Below are 22,681 nucleotides of genomic sequence, written 5' to 3' on the forward strand. Positions count from 1 at the left end.
TGTAGGGTTTTGATCATCCAATGATTTTTGGGGCACAACCTATTTACATTGTGGCCCATCAAATGAATGGTTTGGATCATTCTATGGAGTTGGTCGTAAAGTAACATTAAGGCCCGTCCACAACATAGGACGATCCAAGCCGTCCATGGTTTGGATAAACCTATGGAGTTGATCCTACAATAACATTAAGGTCCAATCGTAGGCCCCACCGATTTTTTTTCAAATTGAAGCATACCGTCCACAACATAGGATGATCCAAGCCGTCCATGCTTTGGATCCTCCTATGGTGTGGTTCGTACAGTAACATTAAGGCCCAATTTAGGCCCCACCCATATTTTTGAAAATGAAGTGTACCGTCCAGACCATAGGATGATCCGAGCCGTCCATTTGATGGGCCATAACGTAAATGGGCTGTGCCCCCAAAAGGGTTGGCCCATCAAATGAATGGTTTGGATCATCATGTGGTCGTACAGTAACATTAAGGCCCGTCCACAACATAGGATTATCCAAACCATGGATGGCGGGGTCTACGTTGTTCAAAGATGGGTCCACCATTCCACCAACGGTTTCTGTTGGCCCACCAACTGTTCCTATTGTGTGTGTGGAGAGAGAGAGAGAGAGAGAGAGAGAGAGAGAGAGAGAGAGAGAGAGAGAGGTCAAATGGTGGGAATACGTTAGCCAGCCGTCCGCGGGGGGGGGGGGGGGGGGGGGGGGGGGGAGAATTATCGGCGCCCAATATAAAAATAAAGTAGGACAATGATACTTTTCATGGATCATGAGATTGGTTCATTGCACGAGCATGAATTCTCCACTTTTGATGTTTTCCATTACCTTTGAAACTCAAAGGAAAACGTCAAGGACTCAAGGGGGGTGATTTTATCCATCAAGGGGGGAAATTGGGAAAATATCACTACCCTAAAATGAACCCTAACTTGAAATTCACACTAAAAAAATAGAGTTCATTTTTCCTTTCTCTGGAAACTACTCGCCCCTCCCACTCCCATGGCCCCACCATCCCAACTCGGCAACTCTCAAGCCGTTCGATTCAACTTCGCCACTCCCACTATCATCTAAGAAGTAAAGAAGAAGAATAAGGAGGAGGAGGAGGTAAGGGCAGATTTTTTTTCCTTTTTTCTTTTATTTTTTGTATTTCTAAAGACTACAACATTTGATTGATGAGATTTGCCCTAGATATTTATGATAAAATCCTAGAAATTTACGGAATCGGATGGCGGATCAATGGATTGACTGATAGTTTGATTACTTACATTGAAAATGATATATTTTGTAGCATTGATAATGAAACAATCATGCATTGCTTTGAGAACATAATCGACTCATCGAGGACAACTGATGTGAGTTTTTCGTTAACAAAGTAATTTTTTTTGAATTAAATATATTATCTTACTTATCTATAAATCCTGGCTCCGCCACTGTGAGAAATTACTTGGCAGCCGACTGTGAAGTCCCTGATGTACCACCCTTTATATTTAATCTAAAATGCAGCATCTTAAAAAGTGCGCTGTTCGGACGGGACTTGATGGTCAGGCACCATATAAAAACTCGCGTTAAGGATATGTCTAGGCAATTTTGTCAAAAGCCATTTGGTACTTTGGTAGCTCACTTTTGTCGAGAGAACAGCAGATTTTGTCTTATTTATCTGGTTCGTGTGGGGTGGTTTTTTCTCCGCCCCAAATTTCACAGAAAGACTTTTCGCGGATGACTTTTTCAAGAGAGGACTCACACGAGCTCACTTTTAACCAGTTTTTGTCTTATTCATTAATTCATATAAGTGGCTGTTCTCCGGCAAAGTGACCCGCGAAATGGCTTCCTGCGAAATTGCCTAGCAAGTCACTATTTGTAAATTCTTATTAGGTGAAAATCCACAAATCTTAAAAATATAAGGTCCTTAATGGGTATAAAGAAATTTATATCTATGATATATTTAATAGGTGTAAAGAAACTCACTTGTATACGATATTTATTAGTTATGAGGGAATTTAAATGTATATGATATTTAGTCACAAATTGATGGCATGGCCTGATCTGCAAAATTCACTCAAATGTGACTGCTCTATTTGTAAATTATTAAATTACAAGACTGTTTTTGCAAATAAAGCAAAGTAGAGATTTCTTTTGCAAAAAAACCCCCTTTTTGTTTTCTCTTTTTCACTGCGAGTCTTCTTGTTTCTCCTTGAATCGTATGTAAGTCTTCCTCTATTTCATAGTGGCTCCTATTAAGGTTGTTAATTGTTACAACAACTATGCTTGCATATGTACATTTTCTTTTAATTTGTTAAAAAAGTCCTAAAGAGGACAGGTTTTGAGTAAGAAATACAAAAGGTGGGTTTTTCTCTTTTATTAGAAGAGAGCTCACGCTTGTGGGTTTTGTTCGTGGATTGCTTCGTGAACGAAGTTGTACTCGTTTCTATTGGTAGTGAAAAAGGACAAAAAGCCATACGCTCGTGGACATATTTCATCCCTCTATTGTTTTTTAGTGGGAACTGCTTGGGCTGTTGCAACCAATTGGCTTATGTACACAGTTTTTCATTTTGTGAGAGGGTTTTAGCAGTTATTTTTTAGTTATGTTTAGTGATGTATTGTGATTTCAAATATGGGAAGTGATATTTACTCCCCTTTTGATTACCAGGGAAACCCAGCACCGGCAATCAAACCCACTGGATTCTTCTGACGTCGAGTACTTTAGCTCCCCTTTAGTCATTGATACACTAACGCGCTGGGTGGCCCTTGTAATCAACAGCGGCGTAAATATCACTTTCCTTCAAATATTAGTAGTGTTAGGTAGTTAAGCGCATATTTTTATGGAAAACACTTTGAAAACGGGATTCTGAATATTGGCGTATTTAGTGTGGCCCACATTGGTGGGACTCACTTTTAAGTGAAAGCATTGGCTTTTCTATTTTCCTAGTGTTATTCACAAAAGAAGTCTTAAGAGATAAATCCAATTGTTTTGAAACTCTAAAACACGTGAGTGTTTGAAGTGTGGAAGGACACAATTCGTATGTACCGAAATCTATAAATATGGGTGTCGTTTGATGATAACAATCCCATTTGTTATAGCTAAAGTTCCATCATAAAGAGGGTCTCTAATCTGAGGGAAAAACTTGTGCATGCGATTCCATTGATCGAACCCTAAGGTCTTCTTAAGATTAGAAGATCTCTTAGCGCAGCGGAGATCGTGGTTTGCCAAAGCGCGCAGTAAAGATCGTGTTCGTGATCGTGGTTCGCCAGAGCTCGAGAGATTTGTGATCTTCAACTCTAATCACCATGGTTCCATGTAAGTTCCGCATCAATTACAAATTATGAAGTAATATGGCATGACATGACCATTGATTTGACTATTCTCCATGTGTATTTATTGCATTGTGGGGATTTGTGCTCCCCTCCTTTTGTCTTTTAGTGGACATGCCCATTTTTTTATCCAAAACGGAATCCTGCTTTCCTAGCAGTGCTCTATTTTTAATGTGAATCACTTGTAAAAGCACATGCACATTGTACTGGGGTTCTCTTCATATTTTCCTACAATTTTAAAATTTCACAAAAGAGAAACTCCTTTTATTTAGTCTTTGAAATTAAGCAAGAGACATGTTGTCTTTCTACACAGGTAGAAATATATCAACACCCTCAACTACTTTTGCCGGCCTATGCAAGCCCACTGGTTAACTTCATGGTCTCGATGTGTGACTTCCCTTTGAGTTCCTTAGAGAAGAAGTCTCTAAAGAAATTCCCTCCTGTTTCCCTTCTGAACAATGGTGGCTTTTCTAAGTTGGTCAGACTCCTTGCCGGGCCGAACTCTCTCTTTAGATTGGGGCTGTAGAACGTAGCGCAAGAGAGCCTTTCCTGCACTGCATTACTGTTGCTCTGTGCTCCACACTCTGATAGGCCCCATTGCTTATTACCTGCCAAAGCATGGAATTATACAGTAAGAGCAAAGCAAGAAGATGATTAAAAAGAAAAAAAAATTCTTCAATTTACCTCCATAATGTCTCCTATGTTGACTATAAAGGCATTTGGGAGTGGTTTAACTGAAACCCACATCCCATTTTTCCTTATCTCAAGGCCTTGTGCTTCATTAACTTGGAGGAGGATTGTCAGTGCAAAAACATCGGAGTGAGGTGTGAGACCAATGACACGCTCGGGTTGAGGACATGGGGGATAGTAATTAAACCTTATCCTTGATTCCCATCTTCAAATAAGTCTTTCATCTCCTGAGTATCCATGTCCAGAGCTCTTGCCATCATCTCCAAAATTGCCATGGCCAACTTTTGCAACTTTGATGTGTAGTCCTCAAGAATCTCTCTACGATGGAGAAAGAAGCAAGTTTATCAGCACAACCATGTTTTGATATTTGCACAACCAAGATTTGATGTTTGCACCAACACATCTTATCTTTTATTCTTTAAAGAACTGTCAAAGGTTATTACCGTTCCCAAAAAGCTGACAAGCCAATTAAAAAGAAAAGACAAGCTGCATTTGTGCAATTATTAAAACATGGTTGTGCTCATATCATTTCTCGAATATACATGGAGTAGAATTCAAAATAAGAAGGCTCTGTTTGATTTGGACTTTGAGATCCGATTGTGAGTCCAAAACCGATTATTGGACTCAAATTTACGTTTAGGCTCTGTTGGTTTAGGTCCGGTTGTTTTGAGATTGAGTCAAATAAAAGGTTTGGAACTCATAATGAGTTGTCAAAATCTAAAATGAAGAGGGCCTTAGATATTGACAACTAATTGTGAGTCCAATACCTAATTTTGAGTCCAATAATTGGTTTTTGCACTCATAATCAATTCTCAAAATCTAAAACCAATAGAGCATAAGGGGACATAGGAATATATTGTTAAAGTATAAAAGATTTAATAACACCTTTTCCGACAACTTAACCTTTTGGAGTAATTGGTGGTATCAAAGCAATTTCTCCTTCATGTTAAAAATCCACATGTAATGGCCAACCCAAAAGAGGGGCCACATGTGCCACGTGTAGGCCAATCCTTAAAAAAAGGGGTCACACATGAGGGGGAGTGTTAAAGTATAAAAGATTAAATAACACCATCTCCAAAAGCTTAAGTAATTGGTTGTTTCACATATATAGGGAATACAATTCTAAATAAATATAACAAATGCCCTTAAAAAAAGGGAAGTGATATTTACGCCCCTTTTGATCACCAGATCACCAGGGACACCTGACGCGTATCAATGACAAAAAGAGGCCTAATGTACTTGATGCCAAAAAAATTCAGGGGCTTTGATTGCAAAGTAGACTGTCAATGGTTGCCCCTAGTGATCAAAAGGGGCGTAAATATCATTTCCCTAAAAAATTATGTATCTAAACTCCTTAGACAGGAAGAAGTATATAGCTGACCTGCAAGAGGGAGTGAAATTTTCAAAAAGAGTAGAGTTTCTTAGATGGGTTGGGAGGGTAATCAAATATAACATGTCTGCCCAGTCAAGTTTCTGCTCTTCAAACACAACGAGGATTTGTCCATATCCATGTAGATCGTCAGGCTTCTGCAAAAATTTCATCTTTTCTTCCGGCGGGAGTTTAAAAAAATCTTGCACCTCGGACTTTATTTTCTCGATCAATGAAAAACTCACACCATGGTTTATCAACTGCAAAGCATCAATAATTCGTATTAGAAAATTTTGCCATTTAAGTGCTGAACATTTTGGAATTACTGAACGGGTACATTTTTGGTCAAATGACTGCAGGAGTCCGCCATAAATCAAACATTAATCAGTACATAATAACCCTTTAATTTAGGGAAATGATTTCAGCGCTCCAATGTTTAGATAAACATGCGCTTACTAGTTTGTCGTGTAGTATTTAAAAGGTTTTAAGATCATTTTGAGAACCGTAATTTCCTCTGACATCCCTTTAAATACTGCACGACAGACAAGTGGAGCGCATGCTTATCAAAACACTGTAGCGCAGGAATCATTTCCCATCTATTTTGTCCTCTCTCTCTCTCTCTCTCTCTCTCTCTCTCTCTCTCTTTTAAGTGGTCAGATTCTCAAATTATTATCATTATCTAATTGAGGAAATAGTTTGTGAGCAGCTGCTCAGATAAGCTCAGATAAGCTTGTCTGAGCAGAGCTCACAAACCATGGGGGCCCACATTTTGGGGGTGATCCTAAGCATTCATTTGGAAGGCCCCATCATGGATGGGGTGTATACCAAAAATCAGCTACATTGGATCATCTTAGGGTGTCCATTTGTAGAGGGAAAATGGACATATACTATCTGTCCACAAATCTGCCCATTTTTTCCCTCCACAAATGGAAGGGTTAGGATGATCCAATGGAGCTGATTATTGGTTCACACTCCATCCAAGATGGGGCCTTCCAAATGAATGCTTAGGATCACCCCCAAAATGTGGGCCCCTTATGGTTTGTGAGCTCTGCTCAGATAAGCTTATTTGAGGAGCTGCTCACAAACCATTTCCTCTATCTAATGTTGTTATATCAAGAAATATCAAGCTAATAAATAACTCATTGATTAATAAAACGCAAAATCTCGGGAGAAAGACCTGAAAGAAACCCCAATCTTTGCATGCAGAGTGTAATTTTTCCAATTCAGAAGCCATGGAATCTCCTTGAAGCAACCTTTGCATGTCGATGGTCGGAATCGATGGAAGGGTGGCATTTGCAAAAATGGCTGGTGGGTCTTGACCTACGCGTATGTAGCGAGAAGGAACCGTGACGATTTGATCTTTGACCAGCTCTTGAACACTAGGCACTGGCAGAGAACTTCCAACCATCTCTTCCTTTGATGAATCACGAGAGAGAGAGAGATAGAGAGAGAGAGAGAGAGAGAGAGAGAGAGAGAGAGAGAGAGAGAGAGAGAGAGATTGCACACATTCCCTATTTTGATGAACAGAGATAGTTATCTCTATATACCTAATACAATAAGCTGGGATGAAAAGAAGAGAGTTTTTTCCATTTTTTTGAAAATCACATGAGAATTACACGTCACATTTTTTGACTTTTTTGAACAAATGCACCCATTCAACTCATATAATTTCAATCCTACCTCCCCTTTATGCTTTTAACAAAGGCACCCATTAAATCATATAATTTCAATCCTACCCTCTCCTTTATGCTTTTAACAAAGGCACCCATTAAAGCCATATAATTTCGATCTTACCTCCCTCCTTTATGGTTTTTTAATTAAAAAACTATAGGGTGATCTTGACCATCCGATTTAAGATAAGAGGAATTATGGCAACATCTATAGATTGGAGGGCTAGGATCGGCCTATGGAAATGATATTTGGGGCACAACCTATTTATGTTGTGTTCCATCACATGGACGGTTTGGATCAACCTATGACGTGGTCCCGTTGGTTTTTTAATAAAAAATCTATAGGGTGATCTTAACCATCCGATTTAAGAGGAATTATGGAAACATCTATAGATTGGAGGGCTAGGATCAGCCTATGGAAATGATTTTTGGGGCACAACCTATTTATGTTGTGTTCCATCACATGGACGGTTTGGATCAACCTATGACGTGGTCCGTACAGTTCTTTGTCGGCCCGTGCATCGCACGGGTTTTTTACTAGTATACTATATAGCAGAAGAGAAAAGAAGATAATTTTTTGATTTTTTTCAAAATTCTATGAGAATTACACATCACTTTTTTGACTTTTTTTAACAAATGCACCCATTCAACTCACATATTTTCAATCCTACCCCCTCCTTTATTCTTTTTAACAAAGGCACCCATTAAAGCCACATAATTTCAATCTTACCCCCCTCCTTTATGGGTTTTTAATAAAAAAATCTATAGGGTGATCTTAACCATCCGATTTAAGAGGAATTATGGAAACCTTTATAGATTGGAAGGCTACGATCAGCCTATGGAAATGATTTTACGAGCACCATGTATTGATGTTGTGTTCCATCACATGGACGGTTTGGATCAACCTATGACGTGGTCTGTACAGTTCTTTGTCGGCCCGTGCATCGCACGGGGTTTTTTACTAGTATATATATATAAGAGGAGTAAACAAATAGTACAAACAAAAATCAATTCTTACGTCCTCAAAATCAATTCTCAAAATCAATTTCTCTTTTTCCCTTCCCTCTTCTTCCTCTTCTCAGGTCCTCAAAATCAATTCTCAAAATCCAAAATGAATTTGGCCTTAATTTTGAATCCAATAATCAGTTTTGGACTTAAATTCAATTTAAAAATCTAAAACAAAAGGAAATGTTTCATTTCTTCAATGTGTAAGTGTAACTTCTGGAATTTCTCCTGCACTTCCTCTGATCATGCATGAGATGATTACACGAAGAAAAGACCGGATCTCAATTCTTTCCTTCATTTCCTTTATTTTTTTTAATTGCTTCTCTCTGACCATTGAATCGATTATTCTTAATAAGCAGAGTTCGTATAAACTGATTTCCATTGTAAGTCCAAAACCTATTATTCGACTCAAAATTATTTTTAAATCTGAGTCCAATAATAGGTTCAGGGCTGACAATTGGTTGGCATAATCTGAAACAAACATGGCCTAGAAATGTAGCGAGCTGGATATTTATTTATAAAGAGATCTTCCATTTTAGGGAGTTCACTTTAGCGTGGAACCCCCAACACATAGAAAGAGCACCTTTTTTATTTAGTTGCTGAAACTAAGCAGAAGACATATTCTATTTCAAGACCATATAAATTGGCGTACATATATAGAGCATCATTTTTATTTAGTTTTCGAAACAAAGCAAAAGGCATATTATCTTTCTAGACAATATAAATGTATGATCCTCAGCTAGTGTTTCCTGCCTTCTCAAGCCCAGGGGCAATCTTCATGGTCTCGACATGTGACTTGCCTTTGAGTTCCTTTGAGTAGAAGCCTTTGAGGTAGTTTTGCATGGTTTCCCTCCTGAATAGTGGAGGCCTTTGTGGGTTGGTCAGACTCCGTGCCGGACCGAACTCTGTCTTTAGATTGGGGAAGTAGAATGTAGCAATAGAGAGCCTCTCTTTCTCTGAATTTATGGTTGCTCTATGCTCCACACTATGATAGACGCCATTGCTTACTATCTGTTACAACTTTGAAAAATCTAAATTAGGCAAAGCAAATTTATTTCGGACTGTAAAACATAAACCCAAATCAAATCACTAAAGATCTCTAACAGCTTAAGCAACGCTTTTAGAGTTGATGTTATATAATCATTTATACATCAACCCCCCCCCCCCCCCCCCCCCCCCCCCGCGTATGGTCCACCTTTTTTGGGTTGGCCCCAAATACGGATTTTTAATATCAATGAGTTCTAGGTTTTTGAATCCAGTACCTGCCGCGACGAGGCAATCGCTCTCATACCATATGAAACAACCAATTACTCTAATAACTCAAGTTGTTAGACTTGGTGTTATTTAATCATTTATATTTCAACAAAAGACAGAGAAGAGAGTAACGCAGAAACATTTGATCAGGACAATCCCTACATGGGTCAACAATTTTCCTCTATTCCTCTCCATCATGACTCGGAACACAAACAGTAGATGATTAAAAAAAGGGCAAATGATTAAAAAATACAAAGTTTTATGGAAATTGTTAATAAAGGGTAGTGATTTGAAAATTATAAAATAACGGGTGTGAGGTGAGAGAAAATGTGTTTGAAGACAAATATACCCTTTTGTAACTTATTTTTTCTTACTTTCGTTTTTTACCTTTTACACTGTTTTTTTTTTTTACCTTTCTCTTCTCAGACGAGACTTCTCACCGTCGGTGGAGAAACGAGACGGTTGGGAGAGGAAGATTACTAAAATATCCTTCCATCCATTTAACCTCTCGTTTTACCCTTTCACCCTCTTTTACCCTTTTTCAGTTGTTTTCTCCTTTTTTCACTCGTTTTTTTCACTCGTTCTCTCCCTTTTACCTCGCCGGAAAATACTATTCTTGCCGGAAAGCTTGCATACGCGTCGGAAAGTGTAGCTCCTCTTGCCAAAACCAGTACTTCAACTCTCCAAGGTATTTTTTAAACCATTTAATGTAGGGTTTCATTTTTTGGGTTTTCTTCTTGGGGTGTTGGATATGAAATACTTTGAACCATTATTGAAATTGTATAAAGCTATAATTAGTTCTTGTGTTAGGGTTTCAAAAGGTTTGACTTGATTTCTCGTTTATCCATGGTTTGCAAAGGGTTTCATTTTGTTGATTTTCGTTTTGTTAGGGTTTCGATGGATTGAAAGAAATAAATTTTAGAAACCAAATTAGGGTTTCATTTAGGGTTCGAAAGGGTTCCATTTGTTTTGAAAGGTGTAACTGTGGTTTGTTAGGATTTCATTCAGGATTTGTAGGTTTTGAAGGGTTTCATTTTGGTGGCCAAGGGTTTTATTTTTGTTTTCAAAGGGTTTCATTTGATTTTGTTGGGAGAAGGACCGTAATCAATTTTGTTTTGCACTCTTTTGACAGAAGGGAAAGAGGCATAACCATTTATTTTGGGATTTTTGAGACTTTCGAACCCTTGAAACCAGTAAGTATGGTTTCAAGGATCCTTGTAAGCAGTGATTTTCATTCCAACTGTCTAATAGTGTGTTTGAAGTGGTTCCAAGTCTGAAAATAGTGGTTCCTATTGTTCCTAAAATAGTGGTTCCTATTGTTCCTTCTGTGGAAATAATTATCCCAATTGTCAATTTTGGTTCAATTGTGGTTCTAACTATTTCTGGTTCGAACCCTTATATTTGTGGTTCCAAGGATTGTTACGTCTTTCTCTTGGATTTTCCTATGGTGAAAATGGCTACTTCGAGAGGGCCAACCTCCACGAAAGAGTATACTTTTTAGGAGAAGAAAGTTGTATGTCTTTCATTCATGAGAAAAGAGTTTAAGTAGAATACAATTCTCCAAATGACAAGTACGACAACTGACTCCACGTACTAGTAATAGGACTCCATAACTGACACCACAATGACTCAAAACAAACTCCATTACATACGTTGGACTGACCCTATAGAAAATAACGAAATAACTGGTACAGATTGTGCACGTAACACTCCCCTCCACTTCAAGCAACCTTGTCCTCAAGGTTTGAATCTGAAAACCTCTTCAATAGATCATGGTAGCGCTCCCATGTTGCATCTTCAACTTCAGCTCCTTGCCATTTCACTACCACTTCAGTCATGGTTCGATTCCCATGGTTCAGAACTCGACGATATAAGATGATTCGAGGTTGAGGTTGGATTAATCCCTCATAAGTAACTGGTGGCAGCGAGGTCTGTGTTGGAATGCTCTCTCTCAACTTCTTCTTGACCAAAGAGACATGAAAAGAAAATACTGGGTTGACTGAAGAAGGTCAATGGCCTCCATTCTTGCATGAGGACACCACCCACCCCTTTTCCTGAAGCATCACAGTCAATGGTGAAAGGTTTTGAGAATTTGGATAGAGCCAACACTGGGGGTTCAGCCATTGCCTTTTTGAGGTCTTCAAAAGCTTCCCTTACTACATCGGACCATTTGAAAGAATCCTTTTTTAGCATAGCCGTCAAAGGTGCTGCGATTTTACCATAATCCCTTATAAATTTCCGATAATACCCACCTAACCCCAAAAACCCGCGTAATGGTTTAGTTGAAGTAGGTAAAGGCGAACTAAGTATGCAAGAAATATTGTTTGGGTCAGCAGGTACTCCTTCTCTTGATATTACATGACGAAGGTAGTCCACTTTGTCACAACTGAACCTACATTTAGAGTCCTTTGCATAGAGCTTGTGAGATCTTAATAACTCCAAGGTGGTACGAAGATGTAAAAGGTGTGCATCCCATGATTGGCTGTACACAAGTAAAGTATGTCGTCAAAGAAAATGAGAATAAACTTGCGTAGGTAGGGTTTGAATACCTCGTTCATCAAACCTTGAAAAGTTGATGGTGCATTGGTGAGCCCAAAGGGCATTACAAGGAACTCGTACTGGCCTTCATGAGTCTTGAAGGCTGTCTTAGAAATGTCGTTGGGATGCACTCGAATCTGATGGTAGCCTGAACGAAGGTCAAGCTTGGAGAAGATTGTGGCACCATGCAACTCATCCAACAATTCTTCGAGAGGGTGGAGGAATCAGAGTTCGACAAAGAATGTATTCCCAATCACAAAAGACGAGATGAATCAAGTGTTAGGGTGGAGGAATCAGCGTTCGACAAAAAACCATCTTTAATGAACATTTTGAAAAAGAAGAGAAATTTACTACAGAAAGCTAGAAATTGTCTTTGAAGATGATGATGAGAGATGTGTAGGAGAAAAATCATTTGTTGTTTTGATGTGTTTCTTTCACTCTGCATGAAAATAGCAAATATCCGAGAAGATCTTATGGCCGTGGTTGTGGATAAAAATAAAGTGACAGAATTACTGACGAAGGTGAAGCTCTGGGACTTTGATCTGTCAATGAATCTACAATTTTTTATCAGAAAGGCATGGCACCTAAGTAGAAGGTTGTAGAAAGGATGAGTCATGAATCATTAAATCGGATCCGGAGAAGGAGATGTTCAAGGAAACCATGGAACAAGAAATGGACAAAAATTAGGGGGGGTGGAAACATGGAAAGAACCTGTAATCGACGCACTCACACTCAACTTTGAACCACTACGTAACCACATTTTCTACCCCGGAACCACATTTCATACACCGGAATCACTAGGGAACTACATTTTATAACCCGCAACCATTACGGAATCATATTTTATACCTCGGAACCACTAGGGAACCACATTTTCTACCCCGGAACCACTACGGAACCACATTTCATACACCGGAACCACTAGGGAACTACATTTTATAACCCGCAACCATTACGGAACCACATTTTATACCTCGGAACCACTAGGGAACCACATTTTATACCCCGCAACCACTACGGAACCACATTTCATGCCTCGGAACCACTAGGGAATCACATTTTCTACCCCGGAACTACTACGGAACCACATTTCATACACCGAAACCACTAGGGAACTACATTTTATAACCCGCAACCACGACGGAACCACATTTTATACCTTGGGACCACTAGGGAACCACATTTTCTACCCCGGAACCACTAAGGAACCACATTTCATACACCGGAACCATTAAGGAACCACATTTTATACCCCGCAACCACTACAGAACCACATTTTATACCTCGGAACCACTAGGGAACCACATTTTATACTCTGGAACCACTAGGGAACCACATTTCATACACCGGAACCACTAGGGAACCACATTTTATAACCCGCAACCACTACGGAACCACATTTTATACCTCAGAACCACTAGGGAACCACATTTTCTACCCCGGAACCACTAGGGAACCACATTTCATACACAAGAACCACTAGGGAACCACATTTTATAACCCGCAACCAACACGGAACCACATTTTATACCTCGGAACCACTAGGGAACCACATTTTCTACCCCGAAACCACTAGGGAACCATATTTTCTACCTTGGAACCACTACGGAACCATATTTTATATACCGGAACCACTAGGGAACCACATCTTATTTCCCGGAACCACTTGAAAACCACATTTTATACGTCGGAACAACTAGGGCACCACATTTCATACCCCGGAACAACTAGGGAACCATATTTTATACCCCGAAACGACTACGGAACCACATTTTATACCTCAGAACCACTACGGAACCACATTTTCTATCCCGGAACCACTAGAGAACCACATTTCATACACCGGAACCACTAGGGAACCACATTTTATAACCCGCAACCACTACGGAACCACATTTTATACCTCGGAACCACTTGAAAACAACATTTTATACGCCGAAACCACTAGGGCACCACATTTCATACCCCAGAACTACTAGGGAACCATATTTTATACCCCGGAACGACTACAGAACAACATTTTATACCTCGGAACCACTAGGGAACAACATTTTCTACCCCGGAACCACTACGGAACCACATTTCATACACCGGAACCACTATGTAACCACATTTTATAACCCGCAACCACTACGGAACCACATTTTATACCTCGGAACCACTAGGGAACCACATTTTCTACCCCGGAACAACTAGAGAACCATATTTTCTACCCTGCAACCACTACGGAACCATATTTTATGCACCAGAACCACTAAGGAACCACATCTTATTTCCCGAAACCGCTTGAAAACCACATTTTATACGCCGGAACAACTAGGGCACCACATATCATACCCCGGAACCACTAGGGAACCATATTTTATACCCCGGAACGACTACGGAACCACATTTTATACCTCAGAACCACTACGGAACCACATTTTCTACCCCGGAACCACTAGGGAACCACATTTCATACACCGGAACCACTAGGGAACCACATTTTATAACCCGCAACCACTACGGAACCACATTTTATACCTCGGAACCACTTGAAAACAACATTTTATACGCCGGAACCACTAGGGCACCACATTTCATACCCCGGAACCACTAGGGAACCATATTTTATACCCCGGAACGACTACGGAACCACATTATATACCTCGGAACCACTAGGGAACCACAGTTTCTACCCCGGAACCACTACAGAACCACATTTCATACACCGGAACCACTAGAGAACCACATTTTATAACCCGCAACCACTACGGAACCACATTTTATACCTCGGAACCACTAAGGAACCACATTTTCTACACCGGAAACACTAGGGAACCACATTTCATACACCGGAACCACTACGGAACCACATTTTATAACCCGCAACCATTACGGAACCACATTTTATAGCTCCGAACCACTAGGGAACCACATTTTCTACCCCAGAACCACTACGGAACCACATTCCATACACCGGAACCACTAGGGAACAACATTTTATAACCCGCAACCACTACGGAACCACATTTTATACCTCGGGACCACTAGGGAGCCACATTTTCTACCCCGGAACCACTACAGAACCACATTTCATATACCAGAACCACTAGGGAACCACATCTTATATCCTGCAACCACTATGGAACTACATTTTATACCTCGGAACCACTAGGGAACCACATTTTCTACCCCGGAACCACATTTCATACACCGGAACCACTAGGGAACAACATTTTATAACCCGCAACCATTACGGAACCACATTTTATACCTCAGAACCACTAGGGAACCACATTTTCTACCCCGGAACAACTACGGAACCGCATTTTATACACCGGAACCACTAGGGAACTACATTTTATAACCCGCAACCACGACGGAACCATATTTTATACCTCGGGACCACGACGGAACCTAACACAGGAACTAATTATAGCTTTATACAATTTCAATAATGGTTCAAAGTATTTCATATCCAACACCCTAAGAAGAAAACCCAAAAAATGAAACCCTACATTAAATGGTTTAAAAAATACCTTGGGAGAGTTGAAGTACTGTTTTTGGCAAGAGGAGCTACACTTTCCGGCGACAAGCTTAACTTTCCGACGCGTATGCAAGCTTTCCGGCGACAATAGCATTTTCCGGCGAGGTAAAAGGGAGAGAACGAGTGAAAAAAACGAGTGAAAAATGTATAAAACGACTGCAAAATGGTAAAAGAGGGTGAAAGTGTAAAACGAGAGGTTAAATGGATGGAAGGGTATTTTAGTAAACTTCCTCTCCCAACCGTACCTAACAGCCCTTTTCTGATGAATTTTAAAACCCCACCCTTCATTCACAATTTCACAAAAGCTTTGCATTTTTTTAATAATTTGCCCTTAAAAAAATAAAAGAGTGCTGTTTAATTTACCTCCAACACGTCTCCTAGGTTGACTACAAAGGAATTTGGGAGTGGTTTAACAGGAACCCAGATCCCATCTTTCCTTATCTCAAGGCCTTGAGCTTCATTAACTTGAAGGAGGACAGTTAGTCCTGCAGCATCAGAGTGAGGTGTGAGGCCAATCACACTCTCAGGTTGAGGACATGGTGGATAATAATTCATCCTCATTCCTTGAAACCCATCTTCAAACAAATCTCTCATTTCTTTAGGATCCATTGCTAGAGCTCTAGCTATCATATCAGAAAGAGCCATGACCAGCTTCTGCAACTCCAATGCGTAAGCCTCCAAAACCTCTCTACAATAGAAAAAGAAGCAATTAAGGAACACTCATTTAAAAACATGCGTCTAGAATCTATAGAGATTAGGCATGAACCGACTATATTCCTATAACACGTCGAGTCAACTTGAAACTCATCCAAATTGGTTCAACTCACTTGCGGAATGAGTCCAGAGGAGCTTTTTTTTAATGGCAAGTCCATAATAACTATTAAAAATTTAAAAAAAAAAATCCCACCATAAATATTTGAACAGATGACTTTATATCTGAGGTCTAAGGTTTTTAACTAGGACAACTTTAGTTAAAATGATATATAACTTTATTTGAAAACTGTTTTCTCAAGAATCTATTGAGTCCACACCGGATTGCTCGAGTTGACTCGACTTGGCCCACTACTGAGTCTAGTTTTTGAGCTGACCTGAAAGAAGGAGAGAGATTTTCAAATAGAAGGGAGTTTCTCCTATGGAATGGAAGGGTAACTAAATAAAACATGTCTCCCCAATTAAGTTTCTGCTCCTCTGAGACAACAAAGGCTTGCCCATATCCCTGTAGATCGTTAGGTTGCTGTGAAAAATTTTTCTTTTCTTCCAATGGAAGTTTGAAAAAATCTTGTATCTCAGACTTGGTTCTCTCAATCAATGAATAGCTAACACCATGGTTTACCAACTGCAAAACATAAAAAAACAATGATTACAACTTACCAATTTATTGTATTAGAATATTAATTTACAGATCAATTCAATAGTAAATATTAAGCTAGAATCTTTGGAGAGTCACATGAAAGAGACCCCAATCTTTGCAAGCTGAGTGTAATTTCTTGAACTCAGAAGGCTGGGAATCCCCTTGAAGCAAACATTCCATGTCAATGGTTGGAATTGATGGAAGAGTGGTGGCTGGGGAGATGACTGGAGGGTCTTGATCTAGTTGTATGTATCGAGAAGGGACGGTGACGATTTGATCTCTGACCAGCTCTTGAACGCTAGGCACAGCCAGAGAACCTCCTAAGATCTCCATATCAAACCCAGAAGAGGCAATGAGAGATAGGAAATGAGGGGCAATTATTTAGTGGGTGTCTCTAATGCCAATGAAGACTAGTCTACCTAAAGAGAGATTCCCATATATGCCTTGTGCAATGGACGCTAGCAAATCCCTTCCAATATTATATATAATTAGAGCTGAGGTTGACAAATAAACAGAAGAGTACAAAAGTTCTTTTACACTAGCGTGTAGAAAACAGCTACTATATTTCTATTACCTTGTAGTTTCCTCGCTAGATGCCATTACTCCCCATGCTAGATGCCACACAAATGAGTCTTATTTTCAATAAAAAAAATTTTTTTCTCTTTTTTAAGATAATGTCTAGGCAATTTTGTCAAAAGCCATATTGCAGCTCGCTTTCAGGAAGATCAGCCACATCTTAGCAGAATTTATCTAATTCGTTTAGGGCCCGCCCATTTGGATACTTCCCAATTTGTATTTGGATTTGGAATTAAGTTTTGAATACAAAATGAATAGGCAGCTCATGTAGAGGGAGACGGACAGGGAAGGGGGTACTTCCTATGCAGGGGAGAGGATGAGGAGCAAAGAGAGTGAAGGAAACAGCTACATCTGTGCATTTCCAATTTCTTCTTTCCACAGCAAATTTAGAAATCTGATTTTTTTAATGTCAGCTGCTGAAATAGAAATCCAAGAATTTGATCCGATCCAAATTACAATGCAAAAAGGGCTGCAAATGTGAGAAATCCAAATCAAAATCTTCTCGGCATCCAAACGGGCCCTTAATCCATATGAGGTGGTTGCTTTCTTCATCCGAAATTGCTGAGACATTTCCCGTTGGAAGCCACTTTTTATATAAGGATTTGCTAGGCACGGCATACTTTTACGGGAGAGAACAGCCAAAACAGGCTCACTTTTTAGCAGTTTTTTTCTCATTCATTTAAAATCATCCGAGGTAGCTGTTCTTTTTATGAAAGATAACTAAATTAAGAGCATAAAGAGAGATTGCAGATGTGAGAGAGAGGGTCCAGAATAAAGTGTATCCCTTAATGCCCCCAATTTAACCAACCGATCAGCTAGATAGTTGGCACTACTACAAGGGATATGAAAAAAAGAGAGAAAGCTGTCATTACACATAGAACTAATCTCATCCAAAAACCTAGCTAATCTCCCTGGACCAATGGTCGATCCTTGAACCCAAGAAGTAACATTTGAAGAATCCCCTTTCCATCTCTAGCTTGCCTTCCATTTGATCCCTAAATAAGCACATGCCGAAGTGAAGACTACGAATCTCCGCTTCAATAGAGTCCGTTATTCCAATCGGCCCAGTTGGAAGTCCACTAGACGATATCTATTCTCTTTATTTAGCTTTCCAAACTAAGCAAAATATATATTCTTTTTCTAGACGATATAAATTATATCCTCAGCTAGTGTTGCATGCCTTCTCAAGCCCGGGGGTGATCTTCATGGTGTCGACCTGTGACTTGCCTTTGAGTTCCTTTGAGTGGAAATCTTTGAAGTAATTCTCCACAGATTCCCTCCTGAATAGTGGAGGCTTTTGTGCGTTGGTCAGACTCCGTGCGGGGCCAATCTCCATCTTCAGATTGGGACTGTAAAATGTAGCGATAGAGAGCCTTTCTTGTGCTGAATTTACTGTTGCCCTGTGCTCCACGCTGTGATAGACCCCATTGCTTATTATCTGTCACAAAGTAGAAAAATCCAAATCAGGGAAAGCAATTTTGTTTAGAACTGTTAATGAAAAATCCAGATCAAACCAGAAAGGCATCAAAGAGAATAAATCAGAAATATAGAACACAACAATATCTACATCAGTCACTAATTTGTCTACACGGGAAATGAAAAGATTTCAACAATATCTGTGTTGGAAATTGTAAATCAAAATCAATGAGCTTGGTTTTGTGGAAAGTCTTTGTAGACTTCTAGGTTAGTTATTATGTATGGAAAATGTAAGTGTCATTTGAGTTCTCTCCTTAATGCCTTGCTAGAATATCAAAGAGTCAATAGGAAATTCCTATGAGGTTGCTTAGGATTTATAAAGGACTAATGAGACTACAAAAAAGTCTTTAATGTATTTGCAATTTTAGGAGTGTCTTAGGTCTATAAGTATAGAGTCATTGTTGTAGAGATTGTAAGCTTATTAGAAAGAAGCTTCAAGGATTAAGGTTCGAGGGAGAAGTGTAGAGATTTCTTGTACATGTCCTGATTATAAAAGTCCTTTATTTGGTGTTACATTTGTGTTTTGGTGGAGCTTTACACGGGCCTTTGGCCATGTATCTCCCGACCTCCCTTGCCTTGCTCTTATGATCACAACACGACATTATCGATCTATCTAATTCAGGCAAACAATCTGAGATTAGGGTCAATAGCTTTTCTCCCCTTCAATACTGTTTGTTTGACTCAGAACCCAAAACTGTAACCCTAAAACGAAACTGAAATTTCAGCCGAAATTTTGGACAAAATCTAATTAAATCAAATAAAAGAATATTTTTTCTGGTACAGAATTTTGGCCAAATTTTCAAAATTTTGGCCAATATTAAATAATTAATAAATATAGAGATTTTTGGGTGAAATCCCTTAAATTTCAGGGAAATTTTTTGGATAAGCGAAATTTTGGTCGAAATAAAGTTCGGGTATGTGTGATTTAGGTTTCGGTCTCCTCCGAAACCAAAAATTTAAGACCAAAATTTAGGATTTCGTCGAAATTTAAAACCATGGTCACGACTAATTACAAGAAAGAAATCCATTACAGCACCAGGGTGGATGATTAAAAAAAGAACAAGAAAGATTGTTGTTTAATTTTACCTCCAACATGTCTGCTATGTTGACTACAAAGGCATTTGGAAGTGGTTTAACAGGAACCCAAATCCCATCCTTCCTTATCTCAAGGCCTTGAACTTCATTAACTTGAAGGAGGATAGTTAGTGCCACCGAATCAGAGTGAGGTTTAAGCCCAATGACACGCTCAGGTTGAGGACATGGAGGATAATAATTCATCCTCATTGCCTGATGCCCATCTTCAAACAAATCTCTCATTTCTTTAGTATCCATTGCTAGAGCTTTGGTCATCATATCCAAAAGAGCCATGGCCAGCTTCTCCAACTCCAATGCGTAAGTCTCCAAAACCTCTCTACAATACAGACGCAAGCAATTAAGGAAGACTAATTTAAAAACATGCGTCTAGATTATTAGTGAAAGGAGGCATTAGCCGACTGTATTACTATTACACAAGTCAACTCAGAACTCATCCAAGTTGGCTCGACTCACTTGCATAACGAGTCTATACTCGACAACTGTCCAAATGTAAAAACAAAAAGAAACTATAAATATTTGAACATGTAACTTCATATGGTTCTTAAACTTCTACAATTTGCATCTTATATGCATCTTATATGCATTAAAATTTTCACAAAAGCAATTTTGCAGCCCCCGTTTTTAGGGTCGAATTGCCACCTAATATAAATTAAATGAATAAGACAAATTCAGCTGTGATGGCTCTCCTCTCTTTAAAAAGAGGGGCCACTAAATGGTTTTGTGCAAAATTGCTTAGACACTACTAATTGTAGAGACAACTATATTTTATGAGTGTTGGGAAAGTTTGTAAAACCACTATTGAAGCCTCTGTTTTTTCAGGAGAGAAGTGCCACCTGATGAATCAAATGAATAAGACAAATTCAGGTACGAGTTGGCTCTTGTCTTGAAAAAGAGGGGTAGCAAAATAGCTTTCTAGGAAATTGCCTAGACAATTCCATACTTTATTAGAAAATTTTGCTCGAGTTAATAAGTAGTCCACAAAGGCTTGTTCTTGTTGACTCGACTCCACCCACTTCCGAGTCGAGTCTGAGTTTTTTGAGTTTTTGAGCAGACCTGAGAGAAGGAGAGAGATTTTCAAATCGAATGGAGTTTCGGGTATGGGATGGAAGGGTAACCAAATAAAACATGTCTCCCCAATCAAGTTTCTGCTCCTCTGAGACAACAAAGGCTTGGCCATATCCTTGTAGATCATTAGGTTGCTGCGAAAATCTCATCTTTTCTTCCAATGGAAGTTCGAAAAAAACTTGTATCTCAGACTTGATTCTCTCAATCAAGGAGTAGCTAACCCCATGGTTTACCAACTACAAAACATCAACAAAAAATGGTTACAACTAACCAAATTTATTGGATTCAAATATTAATAAATGAGCAATTCAATAGTAAATTAAGGTAGAATCTTTGGAGCAAAATTAACCTGAAAGAAACCCCAATCTTTGCAAGCAGAGTGTAGTTTCTTCAATTCAGAAGGTTGGGATTCCCCTTGAAGCAAACTTTCCATGTCAATGGTTGGAATTGAAGGAAGAGTGGCAGTTGCAGAGATGACTTGAGGGTGTTGATCTAGACGTATGTAACGAGAAGGGACGGTGAGGATTTGATCTTTGACCAGCTCTTGAACGCTAGGCACTGGCAGAGAACCTCCTAAGATCGCTAGCTTTGGTGACTCCATATCAAATGCAGATGAGGCAATGAGAGATGGAAATGAGCAGCAGTTTATAAAGTGGATGTCCCTAGTGCTAGTTAGAAATAAACAGAAGGGACAAAAGTTCTTTTCCACCAAGCTAGCCTTTTTTATCTTTGCAAGCCAGATGCCGCACAAATGAGTCTTCTTTTTATAAAAATGATATCAACACTACCATGTTTTAATAATTGCACTAACTCTTCTTGTCTTTTATTATTTAAAGGATTGTCGAAGGATATTACAGTTTCCAAAAATATTCTCACAAGCCAATAAAGAGAGACAAGACAAGCTGAGTTAGTGCAATTATTAAAACATGGTTGCACTAATATCATTTCCCATAATTTATTGTTACTCTTTTTGGTATAAGGAGTTTGTCTTCTCTTCTATATATATTGATTGAAATGCTGGGCAGCAATGAACGTCCAGATTTCACTTGTTTGCAGTGTTTTTTTACTTGAAGATTTAATAAGAGAGGGCAGATCCATATTCGGTATTTGCGTGTGGACGATGGATGGATGGACCCATTGGACCGACAGTAGCTGTTGTTGGATGATAGGATTTCCGCACATTGCTAATTGGATTCGATCCAACTTCAATTTTAGATCAAGTGGTATCATAGCCTGCCACTTAGAGTACCCAACATCCAAACCCCATTTTGGATCATTAATTTTGGGAAATGTTATGAGCACTACTGTATTCTGATGATCGCACTCCTGACTTTATTAAAAGTAAGGTATGGCCCGCACCATAGGATGATCCAAACCGTCCATTAGATGGTGCACACCCTAAATAGGTTGCGCCCAAAAAATCATTTCCTTAGGTTGATCCTAACCTTCCGATCTGTAGAGGTACTGAATGATCCTATTCCTCTATAGATCGGAGGGTTAGGATCAACCTATGGAAATGATTTTTGTTGTGCCCCATCTAATGGATGGTTTGGATCATCGTATGGTGCAGGCCATACCATACTAATAAAATGCAATTTATTTTGGCTACCGATGTTGGCACTACGATTTTTTGATAATTGCATACGCTCATTCACTCAGCTTGTCTTTATTATTTCAACATCCGTCAAAAGGTTATTATAGTTCCCAAAATGCTCTCAGAAGCTAATTAAAAGGAAAAGACAAGCTAAGTC

The 22,681-nt window shown here is 39.2% G+C and overlaps 2 protein-coding genes and 1 pseudogene across 7 annotated transcripts; all 3 read right to left on the reverse strand.

Annotated features, from left to right (window-relative positions):
• Window positions 1–3,645: 3,645 nt before the first annotated feature.
• Window positions 3,646–6,779, reverse strand: LOC143860343 (oxoglutarate-dependent flavonoid 7-O-demethylase 1-like; annotated as a pseudogene). Its single transcript, XR_013239684.1, has 4 exons — window positions 6,549–6,779; window positions 5,384–5,631; window positions 3,997–4,320; window positions 3,646–3,920 (listed from the first exon to the last, which is right to left on the reverse strand). The product of XR_013239684.1 is annotated as an oxoglutarate-dependent flavonoid 7-O-demethylase 1-like (transcript).
• A 1,761-nt stretch (window positions 6,780–8,540) lies between these two features.
• On the reverse strand, window positions 8,541–17,188 carry LOC143862722 (protein SRG1-like). Of its 5 annotated transcripts, XR_013240450.1 has the most exons (6): window positions 16,815–17,188; window positions 16,399–16,703; window positions 15,731–16,055; window positions 15,360–15,441; window positions 11,864–12,043; window positions 9,232–11,782 (listed from the first exon to the last, which is right to left on the reverse strand). XR_013240450.1 is itself a non-coding variant. In XM_077373802.1 (4 exons), exons 1-4 carry the CDS (start codon window positions 17,049–17,051, stop codon window positions 8,782–8,784), a joined length of 1,143 nt encoding a protein of 380 aa, XP_077229917.1. In that variant the 5' UTR covers window positions 17,052–17,186; the 3' UTR covers window positions 8,541–8,781. The 5 variants fall into 5 exon arrangements, 2 of the variants coding, with proteins under 2 accessions (XP_077229917.1, XP_077229918.1); XR_013240448.1 differs by lacking the exons at window positions 9,232–11,782; window positions 11,864–12,043 and adding an exon at window positions 8,921–9,057; XR_013240449.1 differs by having other exon boundaries at window positions 9,232–12,043.
• Window positions 17,189–18,059: 871 nt separating this feature from the next.
• LOC143862723 (protopine O-dealkylase-like) lies at window positions 18,060–21,580 on the reverse strand. The gene is made up of 4 exons (XM_077373804.1): window positions 21,280–21,580; window positions 20,919–21,166; window positions 19,857–20,181; window positions 18,060–18,732 (listed from the first exon to the last, which is right to left on the reverse strand). Exons 1-4 carry the CDS (start codon window positions 21,529–21,531, stop codon window positions 18,457–18,459), a joined length of 1,101 nt encoding a protein of 366 aa, XP_077229919.1. The 5' UTR covers window positions 21,532–21,580; the 3' UTR covers window positions 18,060–18,456.
• Between the last annotated feature and the right edge of the window lie 1,101 nt (window positions 21,581–22,681).

The sequence above is a fragment of the Tasmannia lanceolata genome, unplaced genomic scaffold (assembly GCF_043159265.1).
Source record: "Tasmannia lanceolata isolate RefF3 unplaced genomic scaffold, GAP_Taslan_0.1 ptg000037l, whole genome shotgun sequence".
Taxonomy (NCBI): domain Eukaryota; kingdom Viridiplantae; phylum Streptophyta; class Magnoliopsida; order Canellales; family Winteraceae; genus Tasmannia; species Tasmannia lanceolata.